Below are 26,660 nucleotides of genomic sequence, written 5' to 3'. Positions count from 1 at the left end.
GGACTGTAAACCTGATTCAATTTAACCAGAATAGAAATCACTGAGGGTAGAAAGCCAGTTGTGTTCTTAAGGTGCTATTGGCAAAGTCAGGCCATAGGTCACTGTGATCCTAATTTTTTAATAAGGGGTTAATTTAGCAGGAAATATGAAAAGAAAACGGAACTATTAAGATTCTATTTTGTATGTTGATGTTTCTTAAGATCAGCGTGACATTATCTGAGGAAACAAACTCAAATCTTCCGCATGTCTGTTTTCTGGAGTCTTAGTTAATTGAAGTTGACATTGGACTTCTTAAAGTGCACTTTTCCCCTTAAACCCTCAAGGCAAGGCGGAGCGTTTTTAACTGTTGGGTAGAGTGTGTCAATATAATGCACTAGGCCTCTTAGAGAGCTTGTGAGCAGTTGGGAGACAGGCAGCACTGATGCAAATCCAGAAAAGCCAGTCGACCTACTGGCCACACGGGTCTGTTCTGCCCAATATGTCACTCATGTTGTGGGAAACCAGGTCACTCTTTGTCTTTCGCCTGCAAGCACACAGGTCTAGATCATACAGCTCAGCTTAGCCAGTCAGTCCATTTAACACTGGCTGTCAAAGGGGCTTCTGGGGCAAATTAGAGACTAAACCCTGTGGAATGTGAACCTGCAAAGTGGCAGCCTGGCCAGAGCTAGAGAACTGGGGAGTAGGAATTGACTGAGGGGGGTCTCTTAAAATGGCTGCAGTCTTCTTATTCAGTACAATGACTTGGTTCCTGTGATAACATAAAACACTAACGAGACAGAGTGTAAAGACTTTATTTCAGAGCTCATGCAATACAAGCTGTATAACCGTCCTCCACTTCAATGGAGTGTGATGTAATTCTTGCATACAAACATCTCAATTTACTCCTCCAATGTTGCAAGCTGTGATTACATAATGATTTCACAATGATTCAATATTTTGTTTTAAACAGATTATCTAACAATGCTTTTTCTGTATTTAACAATGATGGGAGATTATGGACAGTACATTATGGTCCATTGGAACAGTGTACTCATGATTTTATTGGTTTATGCATTAGGGCTGGGAATTGCTAGGGACCTTACGATATGTATTGCGATTCTCATGATTCTATGTGTATTGCGATTTTGATGTTCCAAACATTTAGCTCACCATGTCTGCTGCAGAGAGACGAGAGCATGAGAAAACAACTAGTTTTGATCTGTCAGGGAAATGAGTCCTGAAAACATGTTGGCTCGCTGTTTTAAAAAGATGGAGAACAAAAATATAGGATGAAAAATACCGGGGTTTTGGTACAGCCGACCAGCGCAAGTATACACTACATACAGTAGCAAAAAAATTTGAATATTGTGATCTGTAACTATCAACAAAAAAATCCCATTACTATTATGCATGAGAGCACTGCTTTGTAAACACGAGGCAGAGAAATTTCACAAATCGTTCAGAAAACATTTATTTGCTAATTGAGAAGTTAACACTTATATAAAAACATTTAAAAACAACACCAACATTTAAAGACAACAATCTGACAATGTTCAACGACAAAAAATGTACATCCAGTACAGTGTATCAAATAGTATATCAAATGACGGCGATTGTTAAATGAAAAATATAAAATTGCCTTGTATGAAGTATTCCTGAACAAATGCTCTTATTTTCTGGAGAATGTGCTTACTTTACATTTGAGGGGTAACCCATGCCAAACATCAGAGCACCAGCTGCAGTTCCACAAACCTGCAGTCCTGTCTGACTCTACATCTGCCTACAAGAGCCTTTTAATACACCGCCCAGAGCTAAAGAAAGGCCTCACTGTTCTCTTAAAGTGCCGTGGCTATTCTCTGCACCAATCCTAATATTTTCATTACAAAATCTCAGCCATGGTTTTCATGGGCAGAGGTAATAACCATAGTCTATTGTGAACATGTGAGTATTTCAGTGAGTCAAACCACATAAATCTTAAAAAAAAAAAAAAAGAAGGCTTCTGCAAACCTTTTTAGTGGTGTTGGAGAGCTCCAATAACTACAAACCTACAGTTCTGCCTGGCAACCACCTGGTTGGTGTAATGGTCAGTGGCCAGCTGAGACCAACCTGAAGATGCTGACATTCTACTCTGGCAAGTGAACACGGGGTGGGGAGGTCTGCTAGACTTAGGGGGGAAGAGGGGAAAATCACAGGTAAACTTGGGAGGGATTTTGAAAGCCGCCCACAGGAAAAAGGTGGTACGGTTTTTCATGCTCACCTAGTGTCTGGGTTTAGGATTGCGCTGTGTGTGTGTGCGTTTGTGGCAGAGCGTAATGATGGCTCGGTATCATGGGCCCACCAGGAAACTAAAAGTCCTTCAGTTAACCTCAGTGGGGAGGCAGGAGCTCAGCCTTGTACAAAATGCTGAAGCAGTAATTGAAGGTCTTTTCATTATTATGGACATGGTACAATCACTTAAAGTATTCATACCCCTTGACTTATTCCACATTGTTACTGCCCGAATTCAAAATGTATTACTTTTTTTCTCTCCGACATCTACACAATACCCCACAATGACAAACTGATTTTTTTTAAATTATATATATATATATTAGTTTCCATAAGTATTCATACCCCTGTGTCAATACTTTATAGAAACCGCTGTAAACGCTGCCAAGGATGCAAGTTTTTCTGGGTACGTCTAAGAGCTTTCCATACCTGGATTGTGCAACATTTGCCCATTTTTATTATTTTCATAATTCTTCAAGCTATTGTCCTTCTGAAAGGTGAATTAATCTCCCAGTGTATGTTGGAAAGCAGACAACCAGGTTTTTCCACTATGATTTTGCCTGTGTTTGGCTCCATTTCTTTTTTTGTCTTTTGAAAACTATCCAGTCCTTAACTATTACAAGCATACCCATAACATGATACAGCCACTACTATGCTTGAAAATATGGAGAGTGGTACTTTAATGTGTTGTATTGGATTTACCCCAAACAACTTTTTGTATTCAGGACAAAAAGTGAATTGCTTTGGCACATTTCTTGGCGGTATTACTTCGGTGTCTTGTTTCAAACGGGATGCATGTTTAGGAATATATTTTATTCAGTACAGGCTTCCTTTTCACTCTGTCAATTTTGTTTGTATTGCTGTTGATCCATCCTCAGTTTTATCCTAATCAGAGCCATTAAACTCTAGTGGTTTTAAAGTCACCATTGGCCTCATGCTGAAATTCCCGAGCGGTTTCCTTCCACTCCGGCAACTGAGTTGGGAAGGACGCCTGTATCTTTGCATTGATACACCATCAAAAGTGTAATTAATAACTTCACCATGCTCAAACGGATATTCAAGGTCTGTTTTTTTTACATTTTGCCCATCTACCAATAGGTGCCCTTCTTTGAGGCATTGTAAAACCTTGCTGGTCTTTGTGGTTGAATCTGTTTTAATATTCACTGCTCAACTGAGGGACCTTACAATTATCTATATGTGTGGGGTACAGAGGTGAGTTGGTCATTAAAAAAATAATGTTAAACTCGTACACAGTGAGTCCATGTGACTTGTTAAGCACATTTTTACTCCTGAACTTATTTAGGCTTGCCATAACAAAGGGGTTGAATTCTTATTGACAAGACATTTCAGCTTTTCATTTTTAATTTGTAAAAATGTGAAACAATTCCACTGACATTATGGGGTATTGTGTGTAGGCTAGGAACACAATCTTCAATTTAAAATCAGGCTGTAACACACAATGTGGAAAAAGACAAGGTGTGTGAATACTTTCTGAAGGCGCTGTAGAAATCAATTCTGACAAATTTACTAGTAGATTACATTGCTATACTATAGTTAAGAGAATTGCGGGGGGGGGGGGGGGGAGGGGGGTCGAGATCTTAAGTGTACACAAGTGTCTACAATGGCGTTAATGAGCTTATACAAGTTTCACTATCACTTCACATCAAAAAATATTTGGAATGCTCAAACAAAATGTAACACCCGGTTTTCCCTTCACTTCCTTTAAGCTATATAAGAAGGTCCACTTTGGTCATTAAATGTGAATGCACAGTTTCCAGGTGTTTGCTATAGCTAGTACATTAGCACCATCATGGGTGAGAAAGACAATAGTCATGATACATTGAGAATATACACCTGAGTGTACAAAACATTAGGAATACCTACCTAATATTGAGTTGCACCCCCTTTTGCCCTCAAAACAGCCTCAATTAGTTGGTGCATGGACTCTACAATGTGTCAAGCGTTCCACAGGGATGCTGGCCCATGTTGACTCCAATGCTTCCCAGTTGTCAAGTTGGCTGGATGTCCTTTGGGTGGTGGACCATTCTTGATACACACGGGAAATTGTTGAGCGTGAAAAACCCAACAGCGTTGCAGTTCTTGACACACTCAAACCAGTGCACCTGGCATCTACTACAATACCCTGTTCAAAGGAACTTAAATATTTTGTCTTGCCTATTCACCCTCCATGGCACACACACAATCCATGTCTCTTTCTCATGGCTTAAAATCCTTCTTTAACCTGTCTTCGAAGTGGATTTAACAGGTGTCACCAATAAGGATCATAACTTTCACCTGGTCAGTCTGTCATAGAAAGAGCAGGTGTTCCTAATGTTTTGTACACTCCATGTATTGATAAACATAAGTATTTGCGCTCCTTGAATAAATACATTTGCATAACCCTTATAACCATGTATTAAAGAGAAATGAGCAAGAACCGATCATCTAAAGCATTAATTACTAAAGCTGAAATAACTGAAATGCTAACATGAATGATTTATAGCACCAATAAACTACTGAGAAACAAATGGCTTCAAAGTGGAAATGGGAATCCCACGGCTGATGCAGAGCTGTAATGAGATGCAAACAGCACTAGCACATACTTGAGCATTACCCAGCTGTAACCGTAGTAACTGCAAGTGGCAATACCTGCAATTTTCCACCTTAATTTAGCTTTAAACCTGAATGCATACCAAGACGGCTACATTTAAATATGGGAAGGAGCGAAGTAGGGAAGTGTTTTTTTGTGACACTTATGACCTCATGATCTGGGTTGTTTGTCTTAGAGAGACTCCTATGTCTGCGGCCGCACTACCCTCCTCCCTCAGCGAACGGCAAATGCTATCTACAATGGCAAAGGACAGCACCTGCTAGGGTAAGGCGCAAAAGTAAATACATTAGTCCTGCCGGGGCTACAAGCATGTTTAGGTTGATGGCGAAGGGGCTGGAGGAGAAGGTGGTATTTGTGTACTGCAGGCGGAGCTGTAAGCAGGGAAAGAGTCTCTTTAATGGGTTACACCGTGGTGGGAAGCGAGGAGGGAGAGTCGGGGAGGGCCTGAGTCTGCTGCTCTGGAGAGCAGCAGAGGAAGAGGCGCCGCCCGAGGCTCTTAAAGGCAAACCTGAAATACATTATGTGGCCCATGGCCACGAACGAGACGGAGAGGATGACGAGCAGGCCGAAGGCCTCTGGGTTGGGCGCCAGAATCACCATGATGAAATGCAGAAGGTCTAGGAGGTAGTTCATGGAGTTCTGGACGCCGTTGATCAGTCCCCTCTCCGACTCGATCACATTCTCTTGGATGAGCTGGGTCACGGTTAAGTCAAAGGACCATAGACCTGCAGAGGAGATGACGGCACAACAGTCATTCAGAATGGCATTTTTACGGCCACATAAAAGCAATAGGAAAAAAATAATCAATGATTTACTAATTATCAGACTATATTGGCATCACAGGCTGGCAATATTTCTCTATGGTGACATTAACACCGGATCTGGAGCCGACTTTCCGCCAAGTGGTGGCTGCTGCCTTATACGAGTGGTTCCTAAGCTGGAGAGGTCTGATCTCAATTTTTCGTTTTTAAATAAATAAATATTTATAGCAAAAACAGAATAACCAAATATGGGGTCTGTGGAAGAAGTTTAGAGGGTGCAATACAATGTAATATGAATCTACAATTTACTCTTAAATCCCTGTGAGGCTCACAGGGATCCACAGTTACTCCATTTTCGACTCAGTACTTCTTGTATTTCATTTTTTTTTTTTTTTTTTTTTAACACTGTAGTTTTAAGCTTTAAAGCTGCAAAACGTTCTTTCTAACCCATGGCAAAATGTGTAGAGTTGCAGGAAATTAGCTGCAAAATTGCAACATTTTCTCCGCTGGGAAGAGGGGGTCTTTCAAATTTTATTTCCCAGGGCCAGAGACTTGGTTAGTCCAGCCATGCATGCACTGCAGCAGTCATAGTAAAACTCTTTGTATGCTATTTTTATCACACTAAAGTTGGGAGTTGTGTTCTGATTTTGAGGGGGTCCCAGATGAATTTGCTATCACAAAAGTGGTCCCCGCCTCCATAAAGTTTGGGAACCCCTGCCTTATACAACAAAGTTAATGCGCTACGGAATGACGTGACACATTGTTTTAGACTTCCTCAAACAATGAACTTCTGTGCCAGCGTAACTGTTAACATAGTAGCACTCATTGAGCGATTTTCCCAATGTGGACTTTTGAGTAACTCACCAATTCTAGCAGCAATGACCCCCGAAAACAGCAGGCTGACTGACATGTAGGACTGCAGAGGCGGCAGTTCCTCGGCGGGCGGTACGGTCGAACTGTTAACCAGCAGACCCTGACCATCGATGGTTAGCATGCTAGCCGGGTAGGCGGCCTCCGGGAGGGCGCTGCTCTTCCCAGTCAGGTGGCTATAGATGTCCTGGAAGGGTGAGACACTGAGGTCAAAGGGGCTGCCCGGTGCGAAGACGGATACCACGCACAGCATTAGGCAGGAGAGCTGCACCACACCCGAGATGAAGCCTGTGCGGATCAGGCCACAGTTCTTGCGAACCCAGGTAAAGGCCACCGTGCCACAGATGCCCGACACGGCAGAGGCGCCCATCAGCAGGCTGAGCACAGAGCCGTTGAGGCCCTGCATGTAGGCATAGCCTGTGGTAATGCAGTCAAAGCCCAGCACTGTCATGTAGAGGAAAGCCAGCGACATGCCAGCGAAGAAGATGGACTGGTTGTAGTAGGCCACCCAGCCATCGCGGATGGTGCGCAGGGGCTCCGCCATCTGGTAGCAGCAGCCAGTCTTCCTGGGAGAGTCGGCCTTGACAACAGCAGTCTCGTTCATGAGCTGGGAGCCCTCCACTGGGCCCTGGCCGTTCTCTAGCTCTGCAGACCACAGGAAGAAGAGCAGATGGACATGAGTTTTTGGGTCACACAACTGTACACAGATCAGGGCTCGTATCCACAGTGTCTCAGCAGGAGTGCTGACCTAGGATCTGTCCATTTGAATCCTAAGCAACCTGCATATGCATTATTTGAAGTACAATAGAGCAACATAGCTACTGTAATAGGTCAAAGCTGTGGGCTGGAAAACCTTGGTAGAGCATGGGCGGAATAGGCATTGTGCTGCTCATGAATTTCTTTCAGACCAATCCCTACTTCTCACTTAACTCTTTTTCCCATGGTGATTACACAAAATTTCTACAACATTTCCACATGCAAAAGGTCTTTCAAAAATGTAATTTGCGCTTAAAATGTAAAATCAAATGTGTCTCAATTTAGGGCCCGGTTTCCCAAAAGCATCTTAAGGCTAAGTTCATCAGAAACTTTTGTAGGCGCATCGTTAAATCTCAGATCGTTACTGAAATTGCACTTAAACACTTATTTACAGACGGCCTCTGACCACTTGTAGAACAGCTAACTGGGTCGTTGGATGCTTTTTTTTGCCCTTGTCACTTTACACACAAGATCTCAGCTAAACATAGAATCAAGATGTTTATCGATCTCTGTGACCACCGATAACTTCAGAACGAAGCTTACTACAGTACAAGGTTGCCAATGTCTTTGCAATTGTTATAAACCAGCAAAAGGTTAAAAAAAAACGATTGCCTTAAGATGAATACAGTGTTACATAGGCCTATATTGAAATCAATTTCATGTTCAATTAAGTTATATTTTGCTAATTGTAAGCCATCTAATTTGTCTCAATTTCATGGATTTGTAGGCTTAACATGCACAATGTCATTCATGTGCATAGCCTAAATATTCAGTGCATAGCCTAAGCATTGGAATAAGCCGCCTAATTATTTGCAGCCATAGGTGATCATTTCTCTCTAGGAGCTGATCCGTTGTCAGTACCTAATGTTAAGGTAAGATTTGAATGGAGAACGCTGATCCGAAAGCAGCACAGCCTTTCTTTCGATCCTATTAGGATATTGACATGCTCTAACACACTTATTGAAAGTTCTGCCTACGTGGTGTTTTGGGAAACGCATGCAAGTTCTTCGGCCGTTTATAGAAACAATGGACTGTTAAAACACTCTTAAGCTTAAGTTCCATCGCTATCGGGAAACGGGGCCCTGGCTATTACTTTGTAGACATGTCTATTTGCATTTATGCAAAACATGGATTCTCCCTTTAAAACTTCTTATGGATGGTGGCAGTATTGAGTAGCTTGGATGACTGACGTGCCCAGAGTAAACTGCCTGCTACTCAGGCCCTGAAGCGAGGATATGCATATTCTTAGTAGATTTGGATAGAAAACACTGAAGTTTCTAGAACTGTTTGAATGATGTCTGTGAGTATAACAGAAATCATATGGCAGGCAAAAACCTGAGAGAAAATCCAAACAGGAAGTGGTTTGTAGTTTTTCAAGTGATTGCCTATCCAAACCACAGTGTCTGTGGGGTCATGTTGCACTTCCTAAGGCTTCCACTAGATGTCAAGTCTTTAGAACCTTGTTTGAGGCTTCTACTGTGAAGGGAGGATGAATAAGAGCTCCTGGAGTCAGATGACTGCCAGCAGGACATGAGCCGCAGCCATGCGCTCACGTGAGAGGTAGCTCAGTTCCATTGCATTTCTGAAGACAAAGGATTTCTCCGGTTGAAACTTTATTGCGGATTTATGATAAAAACATCCAAAGATTGGTTCTATACATCGTTTGACATGTTTCTATGAACTGTAATTGAATTTGAGTTTGTCTGACCGCGTCAAACATTTGTGGAACGGGGATTCCTGGGAGTGCATTCTGATGAAGATCATCAAAGGTAAGTGAATATTTATAATGCTATTCTGACTATTGTTGACTCCAACATGGCGGATATATTGTATGGCATGTTTGTGTCTGAGCGCCGTACTCAGATTATTCGTTTTTCGTTTTTTAAACCTGACACAGCTGGTTGCATTAAGGAGAAGTTTATCTAAAGTTCCATGTATAACTTTTTCATCAACATTTATGATGAGTATTTCTGTAAATTGATGTGGCTCTGCAAAATCACCGGATGTTTTGGAGGCAAAACATTACTGAACATAACGCGCCAATGTAAACTGAGATTTTTGGATATAAACATGAGCTTTATCGAACAAAACATACATGTATTGTGTAACATGAAGTCATGAGTGTCATCTGATGAAGATCAAAGGGTAGTGATTAATTTTCTGTTTCTGCTTTTTGGGACTCCTCTCTTTGGCTGGAAAATGGCTGTGTTTTTTTTGTGTATAGGCGCTGACCTAACAATCATATGGTTTGCTTTCGCCGTAAAGCCTTTTTGAAATCAGACACTTTGGCTGGATAAACAAGAAGTAAAGCTTTAAAATGGTGTATAATACTTGTATGTTTGTTTTGAGGAATTTTAATTATGAGATTTGTTTTGAATTTGGCGCCCTGCACTTCCACTGGCTGCTGTCATATCGATCCCGCTAGCGGGATTCAAGCCAGAAGAAGTTAAAAAGGGAGGGGGGTGAATATCGACAGCCTCTTTACATTATAAGCACATACCAGTTCCTGTAAGTGACTCTCAAAGTACTGAATAAATTGGATGACTGAGTGAGTGTCTTCCAGACCCCCCTCCAGTTTTTTACTTGTTGATGGCTACTTCCCACAAAGGGAACCTAGGCCGACGTCTTTAGGATGTATTTTTTTGGTGCGGTCTGCACTGGCCTTGATTTCATCGTCCACGGACAGGACTCCCTAAAAACACGGCACTTCGATACAAGTTGCTTTTTATAGCAGGTCAGGAGAGCATTTTCCGCTAACCCTTAGCCTAATTACCCAAACCTACTGCTACGAAAAAGTTGATCCACAGGTGGTAGCTCTAACCATTACACTGTGAACCCTAGTCTTAACATATTGACTTCGACAGACCATTTTAAAATGGACAGTCTGGAATCGTTTGTCCAAAATGATTTTGTTCATTCACTCAGTACTGATTTGAAAGTTTATTTCTCTTGCTTTGTAAAAAGACAGTTTAAACAGTTGATTTGTTGAAAACACTCCATTTAATGACATAGCTAACTAAGTTAGCAAGCATTTCATTTTCTTTTGACTGCGCACAGCAGGTCGCACAAGAAAGAAATTATTCTGATGTAGTTTTACCTGGGTGCACCGGGTACAGCACTTGCACCCCCTGACTACTTTTTACCTGTGGATAGTGACTTTTCTGGGAACACACTGAAAAGTAACTTGACACCGTTGATCAGTCAGCACAAATGTGGATTATAATAATGACAAGAAGGCAAGAGGGAGTGTATGGCGGAGCTGGAATTTATTTGACGTGTGAAATAGCGATGCGGTCAGTCAAGTCTGATAAGCATGCATTTCCACACTTGTAGTGCACAACTGAACAGAGGTTCTGTGTGCGTTTTGGGGTTCAACCATCAACTATATGCGGTTCAACATAGCTAGCTTATTGTTTACAAAGCAATTTGTTTTCTTGGCTATGGTTTGTGTAGTGTTCTTGGTTGTTCTTAGTCGAGGAAAAGTAGCATAGCTAACTGAAGTGTTTGTCCTGTCTGAAATCTGTCTACCTCGTCTTACCATAACGTGGCCTATGGAGTAGCCTTCTTAGATAGTTTTCCAATTCCCTTTGCATGCATTGTTAGGTAGCTAACTTCCCCAAGTTTGGCGTTGGCTTTGAACCTACTTAGCTAGCTTGCTACGTTTTGTGAAGAATGTTGCTTGGATATATTAGCAACAGAGTTGTGGTACAGTCTGGATGGTGTAACGTTGGCTACCTAACAAGCTAGTTCGGTAGTAAACATAAGTGATGCATCTCATTGACTAGCTAGCACTAACAATGCAAATTACCGTGAGCAGCGAGTCCGATTTCCCACTTACGAGTTTCCAGTTGTTTTGAGCGCGGCAGAAGTCATGCTGGATTAACATCATGACCAAGATTGTACTTTTTGGAGAAATGTCCTCTGGTATGATGAAACAAAAATAGAACTGTTAGGCCATAATGACCATCATGATGTTTGGAGGAAAAAGGGGGAGGTTTGCAAGCCGAAGAACACCATCCCAACCGTGAAGAACAGGGGTGGCAGCATCATGTTATGGGGGTGCATTCCTGCAGGAGGGACCAGTGCACTTCAAAATAGATCGCATCATGAGGGGGGGGGAAATTATGTGGATATATTGAAGCAACATCTCAAGACATCAGTCAGGAAGTTAAAGCTTGGTCGCAAATGGGTCTTCCAAGTGGACAATGACCCCAAGCTTACTTCCAAAGTTGTGGCAAAATGGCTTAAGAACAACAAAGTCAAGGTATTGGATTGGCCATCACAAAGCCCTGACCTCAATCCCATAGAAAATTTGTGGGCAGAACTGAAAAAGTGTGTACGAGTAAGGAGGCCTACACACCTGACTCAGTTACCCCAGCTCTGTCAGGAGGAATGGGCCAAAATTCACCCAACTTATTGTGGGAAGCTTGTGGAAGGCTACCCAAAATGTTTGACCCAAGTTAAACAATTTAAAGGCAATGCTATCAAATACTAATTGAGTGTGTGTACACTTCTTTCCCACTGGGAATGTGATGATAAAAAATAAAAGCTGAAATCATTCACTCTACTATTATTCTGACATTTTCACATTCTTAAAATAAAGTGGTGATCCTAAGACTAGGATTTGTACTAGGACTAAATATCAGAAATTGTGAAACTGAGTTTAAATGTATTTGGCTAAGGTGTATGTAAACTTCCGACTTCAACTGTATACATTGGCAAAAATGTATAAAACCCTGTTTTTGTTGGTCATTATGGGGTATTTTCTGTAGATTGAGAAAATATTTATCCATTTTAAAATCCGGCTCAAATTGTGGAAAAAGTCAAGGGGTCTGAATCCTTTCTGTGTGTGTATTTTTAGTGCAACTAAACAAGTGGGGCTCAAAACAGGTGCCCTGCCCTGAATTACTGGTCGTTACTGGGGAAAATGCAGAACAATCTTTTTATATCTCCTAATGTATTGCACAACATGACTGTAGGCATTTACTTAAAGTAGCTACAAATATATTTAAATGTATTTAACTTCAAAGAAATGGTTGACGTTATTGAAAAACCATCCCGTGGCTTTTTCCAAATAGCCCGATTATATAGTATACCGCCCAAGCCTACTCGCTTGATGGTTAGCTACCTAGCCAACGTTGGCTCTCATCTGGCTAGTATAACGTTACGTTAGCTAGCTGGCTAGTATAACGTTACGTTAAGCTAGCTGGCTAGTATAACGTTACGTTAAGCTAGCTGGCTAGGATAACGTTACGTTAAGCTAGCTGGCTAGGATAACGTTACGTTAAGCTAGCTGGCTAGGATAACGTTACGTTAAGCTAGCTGGCTAGGATAACGTTACGTTAAGCTAGCTGGCTAGGATAACGTTACGTTAAGCTAGCTGGCTAGGATAACGTTACGTTAAGCTAGCTGGCTAGGATAACGTTACGTTAAGCTAGCTGGCTAGGATAACGTTACGTTAAGCTAGCTGGCTAGGATAACGTTACGTTATGCTAGCTGGCTAGGATAACGTTACGTTAAGCTAGCTGGCTAGGATAACGTTACGTTATGCTAGCTGGCTAGGATAACGTTACGTTATGCTAGCTGGCTAGGATAACGTTACGTTATGCTAGCTGGCTAGGATAACGTTACGTTATGCTAGCTGGCTAGGATAACGTTACGTTATGCTAGCTGGCTAGGATAACGTTACGTTATGCTAGCTGGCTAGGATAACGTTACGTTATGCTAGCTGGCTTTCTTTGCCTGTTCATTGTCTAGCTAGCGTTCAGCTGACTGGTGTTTGCTAGCTGCAGAGGCTAGATGCTGGACTTTGGACAAGCAACCTAATCTTAGCTAGCTAAAAAATCTGTTTACATTTACAATGTCTTGCAAAAGTATTCATCCTCCTTGCCGTTTTTCCTATTTTGTTGCATTACAACCTGTAATGTAAATGGATTTTTTTTTGTGGTTTTCATGTAATTGATATACACAATAGTCATAGGTGAAGAGAAATTGTATTTTTTTTTTATTACTAAAAATTACAGAAAAGTGGTGCGTGCATATGTATTCACCCCCTTTGCTATGAAGCCCCTAAATAAGATCTGGTGCAACCAATTACATTCAGAAGTCACATAATTAGTTAGATTGCACACAGGTGGACTTTATGTAAGTGTCACATGTTCTCAGTGTGTGTGTGTGTGTGTGTGCGTGGCGTACACACACACACACACACACACACACACACACACACACACACTTGTTCTGAAATACCGTGGTGTCTACAACACCACTAAGCAAGGGGCGCCATGAAGACCAAGGAGCTCTCCAAACAGGTCGGGGACAAAGTTGTGGAGAAGTACAGATCAGGGTTGGGTTATAAAAAATATCCAAAACTTTGAACATCCCACGAAGCACCATTAAATCCATTGTTAAAAAAATGGAACGAATATGGCACCACAACAAACCTGCCAAGTGTCAGGCGGTGGTTAACTGGTGCAGTGAATCAGGCGCAGGAGAGCAGAAATGAGTGTACAAGGTATTTAATTCCACAACAACACCAGTATACAGACAATACTCAAAGTGCGGAGAAATACCGGTCACTCGAAAAATAACAGGTGAAAATACATAACCTGGCAAACATAACCAGCCGACAAGTACCGCCATGAACAATCAATAAACACGCACATGTGGGAAACAGAGGGTTAAATAACTAACATGTAAATGGGGAATAGAAACCAGGTGTGTAGAAAACAAAGACAAAACAAATGGAAAATGAAAAGGGAATCGGCGATGGCTAAAAGACCGGTGACGTCGACCGCCGAACGAACAAGGAGAGGGACCGACTTCGGCGGAAGTCATGACACCAAGAGGGCATTAATCAGGGTGGCAACAAAGAGTTGAAGAGCATGCATTTCGTTTTACTTGCATTTAAGAGCCATTGGAGACCACGGAAGGAGAGTTATGGCATTGAAGCTCGTCTGGAGGTTAGTTAACACAGTGTCCAAAGAAGGGCCAGAAGTGTATAGAATGGTGTCGTCTGCGTAGAGGTGGGTCAGAGAATCACCAGCAGCAAGCGCGACATTATTGATGTAAACAGAGGAAAGAGTTGGCCCGAGAATTGAACCCTGTGGCACCCCCATAGAGACTTCCAGAGGTCCAGACAACAGGCCTTCCGATTTGACACACTGAACTCTGAGAAGTAGTTGAGGCTTTTGAGTCTGCCGATAAGAATGTGGTGATTGACAGAGTCGAAAGCCTTGGCCAGGTCGATGAATACGGCTGCACATTGTCTTTTATCGATGGTGGTTATGATATCGTTTAGGACCTTGAGCGTGGCCTGAAGGAGCTGCAAAGCTCCACAGCGGGAGATTGGAGTATCTGTCCATAGGACCACTTTAAGCCATATACTCCACAAAACTGGGCTTTACGGAAGAGTGGCCGGAAAAAATCCATTGCTTTAAAAAAAGAAAAAAGAAAACACGTTTGGTGTTTGCCAAAAGGCATGTGGGAGACTCCCCAAACATATGGAGAAGGTACTCTGGTCAGATGACTACAATTGAGCTTTTTGGCCATCAAGAAAAATGCTGTCTAAGTGCAAACACAACACCTCATCACCCCGAGAACACCATCCCCACAGTGAAGCATGGTGTTGGCAGCATCATGCTGTGGGGATGTTTTTCCATCGGCAGGGACTGGGAAACTGGTCAGAATTGAAGGAATGATGGATGGCTCTAAATGCAGGGAAATTCTTGAGGGAAACTTGTTTCAGTTTTCCAGAGATTTGAGACGGACGGAGGTTCACCTTCCAGCAGGACAATAACCCGACGCATACTGCTAAAGCAACACTTGAGTGGTTTAAGGGGTAACATTTAAAATGTCTTGGAATGGCCTAGTCAAAGCCCAATAGAGAATCTGTGGTATGACTTAAAGATTGCTGTACACCAGCGGAAACCATCTAACTTGGAGCTGGAGCAGTTTTGCCTTGAAGAATGGGAAAAAATTCCAGTGGCTAGATGTGCCAAGCTTATAGAGACATACCCCAAGAGACTTGCAGCTGTAATTGCTGCAAAAGGTGGCTCTACAAAGTATTGACTTTGGGGGGGGGTGAATAATTATGCACGCTCACGTTTTTTTAAGTCTTATTTCTTGTTTGTTTCACAAAAAAATAAATATTTTGCATCTTCAGAGTGGTAGACATGTTGTGTAAATCAAATGATACAAAACCCCCAAAAATCCATTTTAATTACAGATTGTAAGGCAACGAAATACGAAAAATGCCAAGGGGGTGAATACTTTTGCAAGCCACTGTATTGATTAACCTCCACTTGAATGCCAACATTAGGCTAGCCATCTACAGTAGCCTTGGTTTGTTCGCATACTTATGATTGGCACCCTGGTGCAAGCAGCTGTGTTGTTGCCGAGCAACAGACCAGGTGTTAGAACTCTGAGCGTCGGCTAAAAAAAGATGTTAGCATTGTCAGAAATGCTACAAAAGGGTAGGGCATCGTTGGTTCTTAATGGACAGAAATGAGCACGTGAGCGATTTTAAATTATAAATGTAATCAAAACTGTTGCCCCTACAAACATATTCAGTCCAAAAGGTGATGATCATGATCAAGTCTAATGGACACTGTAGTCTCGTTCTTATCTGATGCCTAGATAGATATTGAGCTAGGTCGGGGCAAGAAATGTTATTTTTTTCCTAATGCTAACGTCCCTGTTATATCCGGTATGTGATTCTCGGTAACGACCAGACTGCTTATGATGGTGGGGGTTGGGGGTTGTGTTTTGTATCGCCAAGTTGATTTGTGAAGTTTCATAGACATTGGTGTCACATTGGCTTAGATATGATGGTAGGGAGATTTTAATTTAATATTGAGCTTCAATCAAGACTAATTCATTGTGATCTATAAGGCAAAACTGATCCTAGCTCAGCACTCATACACTGAGACGCTTTGTTGATACGGGCCCAGATCTCAGCATTTAGTTTTTCTTTCAAAAACTATTTTGTTGACAATTTTTTTGGGTGCAATATTTCACAATAACACTGATGTCATGACATATCTATCAGTGATGATCATTGATGTTTCAGAGAACTGGAGGGCTAGAACATACCTTTTGGGGAGTTCAGTCGTTTCAGTTCCTGGTAGTCTTCTTTCTTGCCAGCCTTCATGGCCAGTGCTGGAGTTTTCTGGTAGACTTTCCACAGCAGACAGTACTCCAAGCACATAGAGCACAGGTTCCAGCCGGCAATGAAACCGCAGCCAATAAAGTTGGAGCAGAAAGCCATGATCTGGCCCACCAACATAGGCGCCAGGATGTTTGTTAGCTGATCGATGATCCGTACTGTGGCATTCATGTCTATTGAAGAAGCGCATAATTATTTTATTGTCCATTGTCCACAGGAAAAGCAAATTCATATGACAGGGATTTTTATAGATTTCCTGAAGGTTAATTTACTTCAATGGTGCAGATAAGCAAACTGTAGCACACAGCTCTGGTTATTTGTGAACTGTGGGTCTTTATGGCTTGTGAAAAAATTCCTTTGAGATAAGATGTTTGGAAGTGTTGCATTTTTACTGTGTTAATCTGTTTGATAGCGTTCGTAAACCAAGGTGAAACTGGGGAAGTTAGAAAATAACAAATTAGTGATTTGCTTTGGTCTGGTTCAAAGTCACGCCACTGCAAGGAGATAAATGCCTGGTCACGAGGCCAATCGATTTGGGATGGTTTCCCATGGAGACTGACCTGCCAGCTTGCTGCTGTCCTGTCCAGCCACAACTACCACCCAGTCTCTCTGGATAGTAATGGACATGGCAGTACTGGCCAAGTTAGCAATGTTGGCTATGGAGATGACCAAGATATAGCAGCATGTCTGAAAACCAAGAAAACAATACATTATTGATCGCTTAGGTAAAAATCAAAACATACAAGTTTATACATTTACTTTTGAAAAATCGAAACATGGACGAAGTTTCCAGTGTAATATTTTTGGCCTCAACATGTGATATTACTTTCTTTTCTTTTTTTAAATGTGTATATCTTTATTTTGACAGGGTGTCATGGAGACCAAGTCTCTTTCAAATGAGCCTTGCACAATACAAAACACACACTTGAATACAAAATATGATCATAAAGAATTCACTTGGAACATCCCCCACTATTGCTCTAAAGTCCCTAAAGGGCATTCAAGCCTCCCTTGCAACATATTCCACATCTGTGGAGCATAAAAACTATAAGCATCTCTCCCTAAATCAGAAGCCACCTTTGGAACCTCTAGCACTATGCAATCCTGTGCTCTTGTCAAGGTCAAAACAATACAATACAGTACGAGTGTCAGATACATCGGAAGTTTCTACAGGAGCGCTTTGCAAATAAACAGAAAGGGAATGCTGCTCTCTTACATACAGAGGCCCAACCCACCTTTTGATAAATCCAAGGGTACAATAGAAAACAGCATCTAGAGGTATAAGTGTGGAAGCTGCTGTGTGCATGTAGATTATATCCCCGTAATCTAAAACAGACATACAGTAAATGGCCTAGACAACTTCCTTTCTATTATCAATAGACTACACATGCTCTATTTCTCTTTTTATTTAACGTTTTTATTTAGCTAGGCAAGTCAGTTAAGAACAAATTCTTATTTCCAATGACGGCCTACCCCGGCCAAACTCGGACAACGCTGAGCCAATTGTGCGCCGCCCTATGGGACTCCCAATCACGGCAGGATGTGATACAGCCTGGATTCGAACCAGGGTGTCTGTAGTGACGCCTGAAGCACAGATGCATTGCCTTAGACCGCTGCGCCACTCTGGCGCTCAGAGTGAAAATAATCACATTTTGATCTTCAACTTCTTTACCAGCTCAGTAACGTGTTTTAAAAATGCCATCTAGGCAGATACCAATATATTTATAAGAGGGACATTGTTCAATTTGTGTTCTGTTCAGGCTAGTACTTTCAAGGCCACTTAAGTCCAAGTTATGGGACCTAGAAAATGGCATGTGTTTTGTTTGCATTAAGTACTAACTTAAGATCCAAGAGTGATTTCTGTTGTGCTTGGAAATCAGATTGCAAATGTGAAAAGGATTGATTTACAGATTGTGCAATAGAGTACAATACTGTATCAGCATAAAAATGTATAACTATTTTTCACAGTATTTCCAATGTAATTTACATACAGTGTAAACAATAGCGTCTCCAAAATCAAACCCTGGGGTACCCCTTCATGCACTTAAAGTAATCCAGATTTGAAACTTTGTCACAATAGCCTTAGTTCTATTACTGAGAGAGTTCTGAAACCACATACAGTCTTCAGTGCCCAGGCCATGTTTAATAAAATAGAATGATCAATAATGTTAAAAGCCTTTGACAAGTCCACAAACAGGGCAGCACAATTAATTTGGGCATCTAAAACATTGACAATATAATTTACAACTAATGTGGTTGCAGTAATAGTACTGTGGCCCGATTTGATGTACATTTAGAATACAATTCTCAGATAAAAAGGAACGAAGTTGTACACTTACCAAAGATTAAAGAATCGTAGCCAGACAAAGCCTAGATATGGGACAATAATGATCAAGAACACTAGTGTCCCCACCGTTATGGAGCGGCAGCACATAAGCAGCCTTCCATACTTTTGGAACATTTCCCGACATCAATATAACAATTTGAAATGTTGGTTATTGAGCTAGCGATGAGGGGAGCTACGCAGTTAAGCAGAGCCAGCTCCAGTTTGTCAGCCCCTGTGGACTTCTTCGTGGCTATAGCTAGCACTTACACGACAACAACGAGAAAAAACGACTATTGTTCAGCTTAGCATATTAGTTCATCTAGAAACCGTTAACACTACAATGCTTGACAGCCAGTGTAAGAGTGAAACAAACAGGCCTGCTGTTTTTTGTTGTGTATATTATGGTTGCAGCTGTTCTGGCCAGAGGAATACAGATGGATTGGCTCAACTGGTTAGGCAGCATTTCTAGACTTCACATGACAGCCCTAGAAGAACCCGCTGACTACACAGTCATGAACAAGACACTCAATCAACTGTTTCTCCCCCATCTCCAGAAACACACATACCAGAGAACTTACAGCAACCCCCTCTCTCAAAAACCAAGGGCCCCTTCACAAAAACACGATTTGTCCCACAATACACCACGTGAGAAACACTTACATGATCCTGATAGTGTAGCAGCCAGCAGATTGTAACACTCGCTATTGCAACAGTCTTATTAACAAAAAACAAGGCACAGCATTTCTTCCTTGGGACAAAGTCTTGCTGTACAATGTAAATTAAATCTGCGCATTTGGACCCGATCTACACATTCAACCAAAAGAACGAGCCCCTTCAAGAAGCCAAACATGTTTCCTGGCAAATCTTTGTGTAATCTTAAGAATCAAACAATTTTCCCTTGATCGCTACTCAGGTAAGAACCTGTCCAAGGCTTTCTGTTTCAAATGCGAGGTAATTGAGTGAACTTGAGGTCTGAGTGTAAAATACTGGTGAAGCTCATTTCAAAGCCATAGTGAAGAAAGCTTTCAGACATTATTCAATGTGTATCCTAAGCTACTGTCCAGAGGCTGAACTGCTATGTAAAGGTTGTTTTAAATTATAGATCATATTAGACGAAGGTCACGTTGTACTTATCAAATGGGCAAATGCTTCTGCTGCAAATAACCATTCAATTCTAAGTTTAAAATGACAGTATGAGAGAGTTGAGGCAATGGAATCTTACCAGAACCCATCCATTATATAACTCTGCAAGCTGTTCTTTGAACTGGAAAACCACCATCAAGAGGATCCCACACAGTATGACGGCACAGTTCTGGACAACCAGTGAAGTCTGGGCCACTATCAAATTAGAGGACAAGCATTAGAGATGTAGGGTTGGTCATAAACAATTGATTTCTGAGTAAATCACCAAGACGCATCAAGTTATTTTAATGGTTTCGAATAGAGAATTATTCCAATTTCCATCTAAATCAACACATTTCCCAAAAGTTCAATCCCTAATGTTTTGAGACTGTATATTGCTTATTCATGTTCTATGTATTCAGTTCTGTTCAGAAACACTGACTGTAGAGTAGGCCTACTTATGGCTGCATACCTTTGAGTCTGGGGTTTTTATCCACCCAGTCACCGATAATGGCTCCGAGCAGCAGGACTGACCCTGCCACCACCAGTCCGTACACAGCCGTGAGCAGGAGGCTGTTGCCATACAGCCCCACCAGAAATACAGCTACAGCGAAATTCCACATACGATCTCCCTACAAATACATGCATGTTACATTGTTGTTTCAACCAGCAACCTGGTTTCATAGCTTAGACGTAACAGAAAATGTAAATCTGGCACACTAAAGTTATTATGATATGTTACGTTTGGTATGGTTACATCAGACAGATGGTTACTTAAGACCCCCCAAAAAAGTAGGATGGGTGGGCGTATGACGTGAACGTCTAGCAACACAAAGGTTGTGAGTTAGAATCTCATCACAGGCAACTTGTCAACTACTTAATACTTTTTTTGTTACTTTGTAACTACTTAGCATGTTAGTTAACCCTAACCCTTTTAGATAACCTTAACCCTTTAACCTAACTCCTAAACTTAACTCTAACCTTAACCCCTAGCCTAGCTAACGTTAGCCATCTATCTAGAATTCGTAACATATCATATGTTTTCGAAATTCATACCGTATAGTATGTTTGGCAAATTTGTAACATTGTACATTTTTCTAATCGGTAACATATAATCCGAATTGTAATTTGCAACATATCATATGTGCTGGACCGCCACAAATTAATACACACCATAAGAAACGTAACATATTATACTAAATGGAGTGTCTTGGATTTATGTACAGACTAACAAGAAATGCTCTGAGACCAGGTTGCAACCAGCTGTTAAAATGTACTGCACAGTAGGGCTACAGTATATGGATAATGCTTGCAGAAACATGATCCTAGCCAACTATCGAGCCTATATAAAGCTATCCTATATAAATTAATAATGGTATACTGTCAAGGACTGTACACAAAAGAAACATGACCTCAAAGCAATTACCTGATTTAGAAATACCATGACATAATAAATATTGTACAGACCATTGGCCATTATATGGAACCATCCATGTGTCTACTGATGTGCCATTGGACTTGATCAATGTTTTATTTATTTTTTTCAAGCAAAATGTACCCAAAGGGGTGGGAAATAGCCTATATATATTCCCTACGTGTGTACCTATTCTAAAACATAAATAAGCTATAAGATTTTGTCAAATGACCCTCCATCTATGATGAGTAATTAGGGTGATAGCCTACCTAAACATTGTTTTAAATTAATGGTTTACAAAGGTTGTGACATTTTGTATTGGCTACTTTTGATTCACTTACCCATGTGGAGAGGGCATGTCCAAGGTAAATAAGGAACTTTGGCGATGTGAAGAACGATTGGACAGATTCTGCAAGGGAAATTATGTTTGAGATTCGTTGTTGATATCCGAACAACTGTGGTCAATAGATCGGCAGTTATCAATACTTAATCAAATATTCAATTTCAATGAGTCCTTTTAAAAGCACTGAAAATATAAAATTGACCTACCACAGCAACGTTTCTTAGGTCCCGCGTTATCCATTTGTAATATTTTTTCTCAAAATAATTTAGTCAATATTTATTTCCCTTTGTACAGGCTTTCGATGCAGGCGATACTCGGTGCATTGAATTTTCGATAAACGCACTCCAAAGCTCCCCTTTCTCCTTTCCAAACTTAGCTATCACTGTAGCTGAAGTTGGAAAGATATATATTTGCCGAAAAGCCTTGTTAGTTAAAATGTAAAACAATAAAATCTCCTGGACGGCTCCAGCAGCCTTCTCTCGTCCTTTCTGCACTGCCAACAGTGTTTTTGTCCCCGCGGTCCCCTGTCAATATATCTACAGCAGAGATATTACAGAAAGGTGGAGATAGGAATACCATTTGGCTATGTAGGACACCCAGCAGACTGTCGACCAATTGTGTTCACGTTGTCATATGGCGTCACATGGTTGCTAAACTAATCGTCACACAATCCCTTCTCAAAGTCAGGGTATGAGTCGAGAAACGTGCCTATTTTCCTCGAAAGTACGCACTGTCACGATTCCAAAGCTATACAATATTACAGATAGCAAGTAACGTATCTAACGCCTTGGAAAATACGTGTAATGTTGTAAATCTTGTTGACGAAATTCATGCAAATGTTTGATTTTTTTGAGATCACGCCCAGAATGCATCGCGCATTGCCATATTTGGGCAACGTACACAATAGGCGGTATACGATTCCAAGGGAGTTTACCATCTCCTCAAAAGTATCTCTGCATAGTGAGCAGCCAGAAGCACACGCCACAGTCCAGTTGACGACTCGAGCACAGCGATGCAAATATAAATCATTGACGTAAATACATTCAAAACAAAGCCCTTGCGGCCAATTATTGATAGTTGTTGCAAAAGATCTGACAGGATCCATGGTTTTGGTGGTTGTTACAACAATATTAATTCTATAATTAAGCAATAAGGCCAGAGGAGGTTTGGTATATGGCCAATATACCACGGCCAAGGGCTGTTCATAACACGCAACGCGGAATGCCTGGACAAAGCCCCTAGCCGTGGTATATTGGCCATATATCACAAACCCCCGAGGAGCCTTATTGTTATTAAAAACTGGCTACCAATGTAATTAGAGTACAACAGTACAACTAAATATTTTGTCATACCCAGTGGTATATGGTCTGATATACCATGGCTTTCAGCAAATCAGAATTCAGGGCTCAAACCACCCAGCGTATAATAACTGCTTATATTGGGAGAGGGATAAAAAAAAAATTGTGTTGCAGATAGTCAGATACAACACATACATAGTGACTGTTTTTTATTGCTTTTATGTATCCCAGGACTCACTCGAAAACAGTGGCAAGTGTTACGGATGTGGACTACCCCAGATAAATAAATGCACAGTAGTCTATCTATTTTTTTACCTGTCAGGAAGAAAAGTGAAAAACACAGATAAAAACACTAAGATAATAAATGGTGGATAATCCATTGCTTGTGGCATGACTAACATAAATGGTCATTTTGTGTAGCATATGCAAGTAGGCTATATGGAGGGCAATGGTTGAAGCAGCACTGCGTGTTTATTTTCTATGCATGTGTGCATAAAGTTGGTCAGTCTGTATTTGGGGCTAAAACCAACTAATGAGTATGCGCAAGGAAGGGTGATGGAAGTTAATAATACTACTGTCTCTGTTACATAATCTAATATCAGTCATTAAACCAGCTTCCCATATCAGTTGGCTATATCGCAGGGGTCGTATTTTCAAAACACAATGGCCTCTAACATCATCAAAAAATCTGCGTTTTAAACCATTTCACCTGTGTTTTTAAATAGAATGTCAACAGTATTTTTTGCTTAAATTAAGTGATCAGGGGCGTGCAACTATAGTTTTCCTTCACGGAAAATACATTAGTGCAACACATTCGTAAGAAAATAGCTTCATTTTCATCAGATGACAACAGAAGTGCAACACAAGTCAATTCTTACAGTGAAAAAGCAAGGCCTTTTTTGCAAAAACTGCATGGCCAACATATGTTTATGATAGAAAAAATGGTGCCAGTGTAACCGATGTGAAATGGCTAGTTAGTTAGCGGTGGTGCGCGCTAATAGCGTTTCAATCAGTGACGTCACTCGCTCTGAGACCTGAAGTGGTTGTTCCCCTTGCGTTGCAAGGGCCACGGCTTTTGTGGCGCGATGGGTAACGATGCTTCGTGGGTGTCAGTTGTTCATGTGTGCAAGGGTCCCTGGTTCGAGCCCGGGTTGGGGCGAAGAGAGGGACGGAACCTACACTGCTACACCAGCTACATTTCCTAATGTTCTGCTTGAAGTTAATCTTGCATTTTGCCAGAGAAAAGTGTGCTACACTGAGAAAAGTACCAGAGAAAAGTAGCTACACATCCGTCAGAGCGCTGTCTGTTTGATAGAATGCCATTTCATGAATTCTCATCCGAGTGGAGAAGTGCAACTGAAGCACAAAATTAGTCTGATGCCGAGCAGAATTTACATTAAGAAGCATTATACAGCGCGTTCAGAAAGTATTCAGACCCCTTCACTTTTTCCACATTTTGTTTAGTTACAGCCTTACTATAAAATGTATTCAATTAATTGTTTTCCTCATCAATCTACACACATTACCCCATAATGAGAAAGTGAAAACAAGTTTTTAGAAAGAAAAAAAAAACGTATTTACATACCGTAATTTCCGGACTATTGAGCGCACCTGAATATAAGCTGCACCCACTGAATGTAATTTTTTTTATTATTTTGAACATAAATAAGCCGCACATGTCTATAAGCCGCAGGTGCCTACCGGTACATTGAAACAAATTAACTTTACACAGGCTTTAACGAAACACGGCTTGTAACAAAAAATAAAATTTTTGCAGTAAACAGTAGCCTACCAAGAAAGTCATTGGTCACTATCTTCCTCCTCCTGTGCACTGAAACCACTGAAGTCATCTCCTTCGGTGTCGGAGTTGAATAGCCTCAGAATTGCTTCATCCGATATTGGATCGTTTTCATTGTCGCTCTCGTCACTTTCATCCAGAGGCAAATCCCCCGCTGAGCCCTCTTCAACACGCAGCAGTCCAGCCTTTCGAAACCCATTGATGATAGTGGATTTTTTGACAATGCTCCACGCTGTCAGGACCCACAAATGTGAAAGCGGGAAAAATCAATATATTAGCCGCGTCATTGTTTAAGCCGCAAGGTTCAAAGCGTGGGAAAAAAGTTGCGGCTTATATTCCGGAATTTATGGTAAGTATTCAGACCTTTTGCTATGAGACTCAAAATTGAACTCAGGTGCATTCTTTTTCCATTGGTCATCCTTGAGATGTTTCTACAACTTGATTGGAGTCCACCTGTGGTAAATTAAATTAATTGGACATGATTTAGAAAGGCACACACGTCTAAATAAAGTCCCATAGTTGACAGTGCATGTCAGAGAAAAAACCAGGCCATGAGGTCGAATGAATTGTCTGTAGAGGTCCAAGACAGGATTGTGTCGAGGTGCAGATCTGGAGAAGGGTACAAAAAACATTCTGCAGCATTGAAGGTCCCCAAGAACACAATGGCCTCTAACATTCTTAAATGGAAGAAGTTTGGAACCACCATGACTCTAGAGCTCCTAGAGCTTGCCACCCAGCCAAACTGAGCAATTGGGGAAGAAGAGCCTTTGTCAGGGAGGTGACCAAGAGCCTAATGGTCACTCTGACAGAGCTCCAGAGTTCCTCTGTGGAAATGGGACAACCTTCCAGAAGGACAACCATCAGAAGGACAGACCATAAGAAGCAAGATTCTCTGGTCTGATAAAACCAAGATTTAACTCTTTGGTCTGAATGCCAAGCGTCACGTCTGGAGGAAACCTGGCACCATCCCTATGGTGAAGCGTGGTGGTGGCAGCATTATGTTGTGGGGATGTTTTTCAGCGGCAGGGACTGGGAGACTAGTCAGTATCGAGGGAAAGGTGAACGGAGCAACGTACAGAAATATCCTTGATGGAAACCTATCTCCAGGACCTCAGACTGGGGCAAAGGTTCACCTTCCAACAGGACAACAAACTTAAACACACAGCCAAGACATCTTAGGAGTGGTTTCGGGACAAGTCTCTGAATGTCCTTGAGATGCCCAGCTAGAGCCCGTACTTGAACCTGATCGAACATCTCTGGAGAGACATGAAAATAGCTGTGCAGCGACAATCCCCATCTCACCTGACAGAGCTTGAGAAGATCTGCAGAGAAGAATGGGAGAAACTCCCCAAATACAGGTGTGCCAAGCTTGTAGCGTCATACCCAAGAAGACTTGAGGCTGTAATCACTACCAAAGGTGCTTCAACAGAGTAAAGGGTCTGAATACTTATTGAAATGTGCCATTTTTTTTTTGGCAAAAATGTCTAAAACCCTGTTTTTGCTTTGTCATTATGGGGTATTATGTGTAGATTGATGAGGGGGAAAAAACTATTTAATCAATTTTAGGATAAGGCTGTAATGTAACAAAATGTGGAAAAGGTCAAGGGGTCTGAATACTTTCCGAATGCACTGTAGATCTATGTTTACAAAACGCAGCAAGATACTGTATTTCTTATGCGTTTTACCATTTGTTCTGCTGAAAAACGCCCCGAGTGGCCTAAACAGAACCCACAATAACACTATCACCTTTTGTTCAGGCAATCAAAATTGATGATTATAGTCAAAATTACATATTCTGTGGGGTTATTCTGCAGTCTGTGGTCAAACTGATTATATTTTCAAGATTTCATGGAAACTGCAATTGTGATAAGCACTAACCAATCACAGTGTAGAGTTCAGAAATAAGCAGACCTGTTGCACCACAAAGTAAATATTGTCTCCCCCTATA

At 41.3% G+C, this 26,660-nt stretch overlaps 2 protein-coding genes across 3 annotated transcripts in view; one reads left to right on the top strand and one right to left on the bottom strand.

Annotated features, from left to right (window-relative positions):
- wdr75 (WD repeat domain 75) overlaps positions 1-26,660 on the top strand; it is a 74,543-nt gene that overhangs the window by 21,813 nt on the left and 26,070 nt on the right. The window lies entirely within an intron of this gene.
- slc40a1 (solute carrier family 40 member 1) lies at positions 776-22,144 on the bottom strand. Its single transcript, XM_014164252.3, has 8 exons — positions 21,823-22,144; positions 21,615-21,682; positions 20,332-20,491; positions 19,960-20,075; positions 16,972-17,098; positions 16,339-16,584; positions 6,484-7,134; positions 776-5,583 (listed from the first exon to the last, which is right to left on the bottom strand). The coding sequence occupies exons 1-8, from the start codon at positions 21,854-21,856 to the stop codon at positions 5,261-5,263; spliced, it is 1,725 nt and encodes a 574-aa protein (XP_014019727.1). The 5' UTR covers positions 21,857-22,144; the 3' UTR covers positions 776-5,260.

Source organism: Salmo salar, chromosome 21 (assembly GCF_965601325.2).
Source record: "Salmo salar chromosome 21, fSalSal1, whole genome shotgun sequence".
Taxonomy (NCBI): domain Eukaryota; kingdom Metazoa; phylum Chordata; class Actinopteri; order Salmoniformes; family Salmonidae; genus Salmo; species Salmo salar.
The sequence above is the reverse complement of the archived record's forward strand: the minus strand, read 5'-3'. Positions and strand labels throughout refer to the sequence as shown.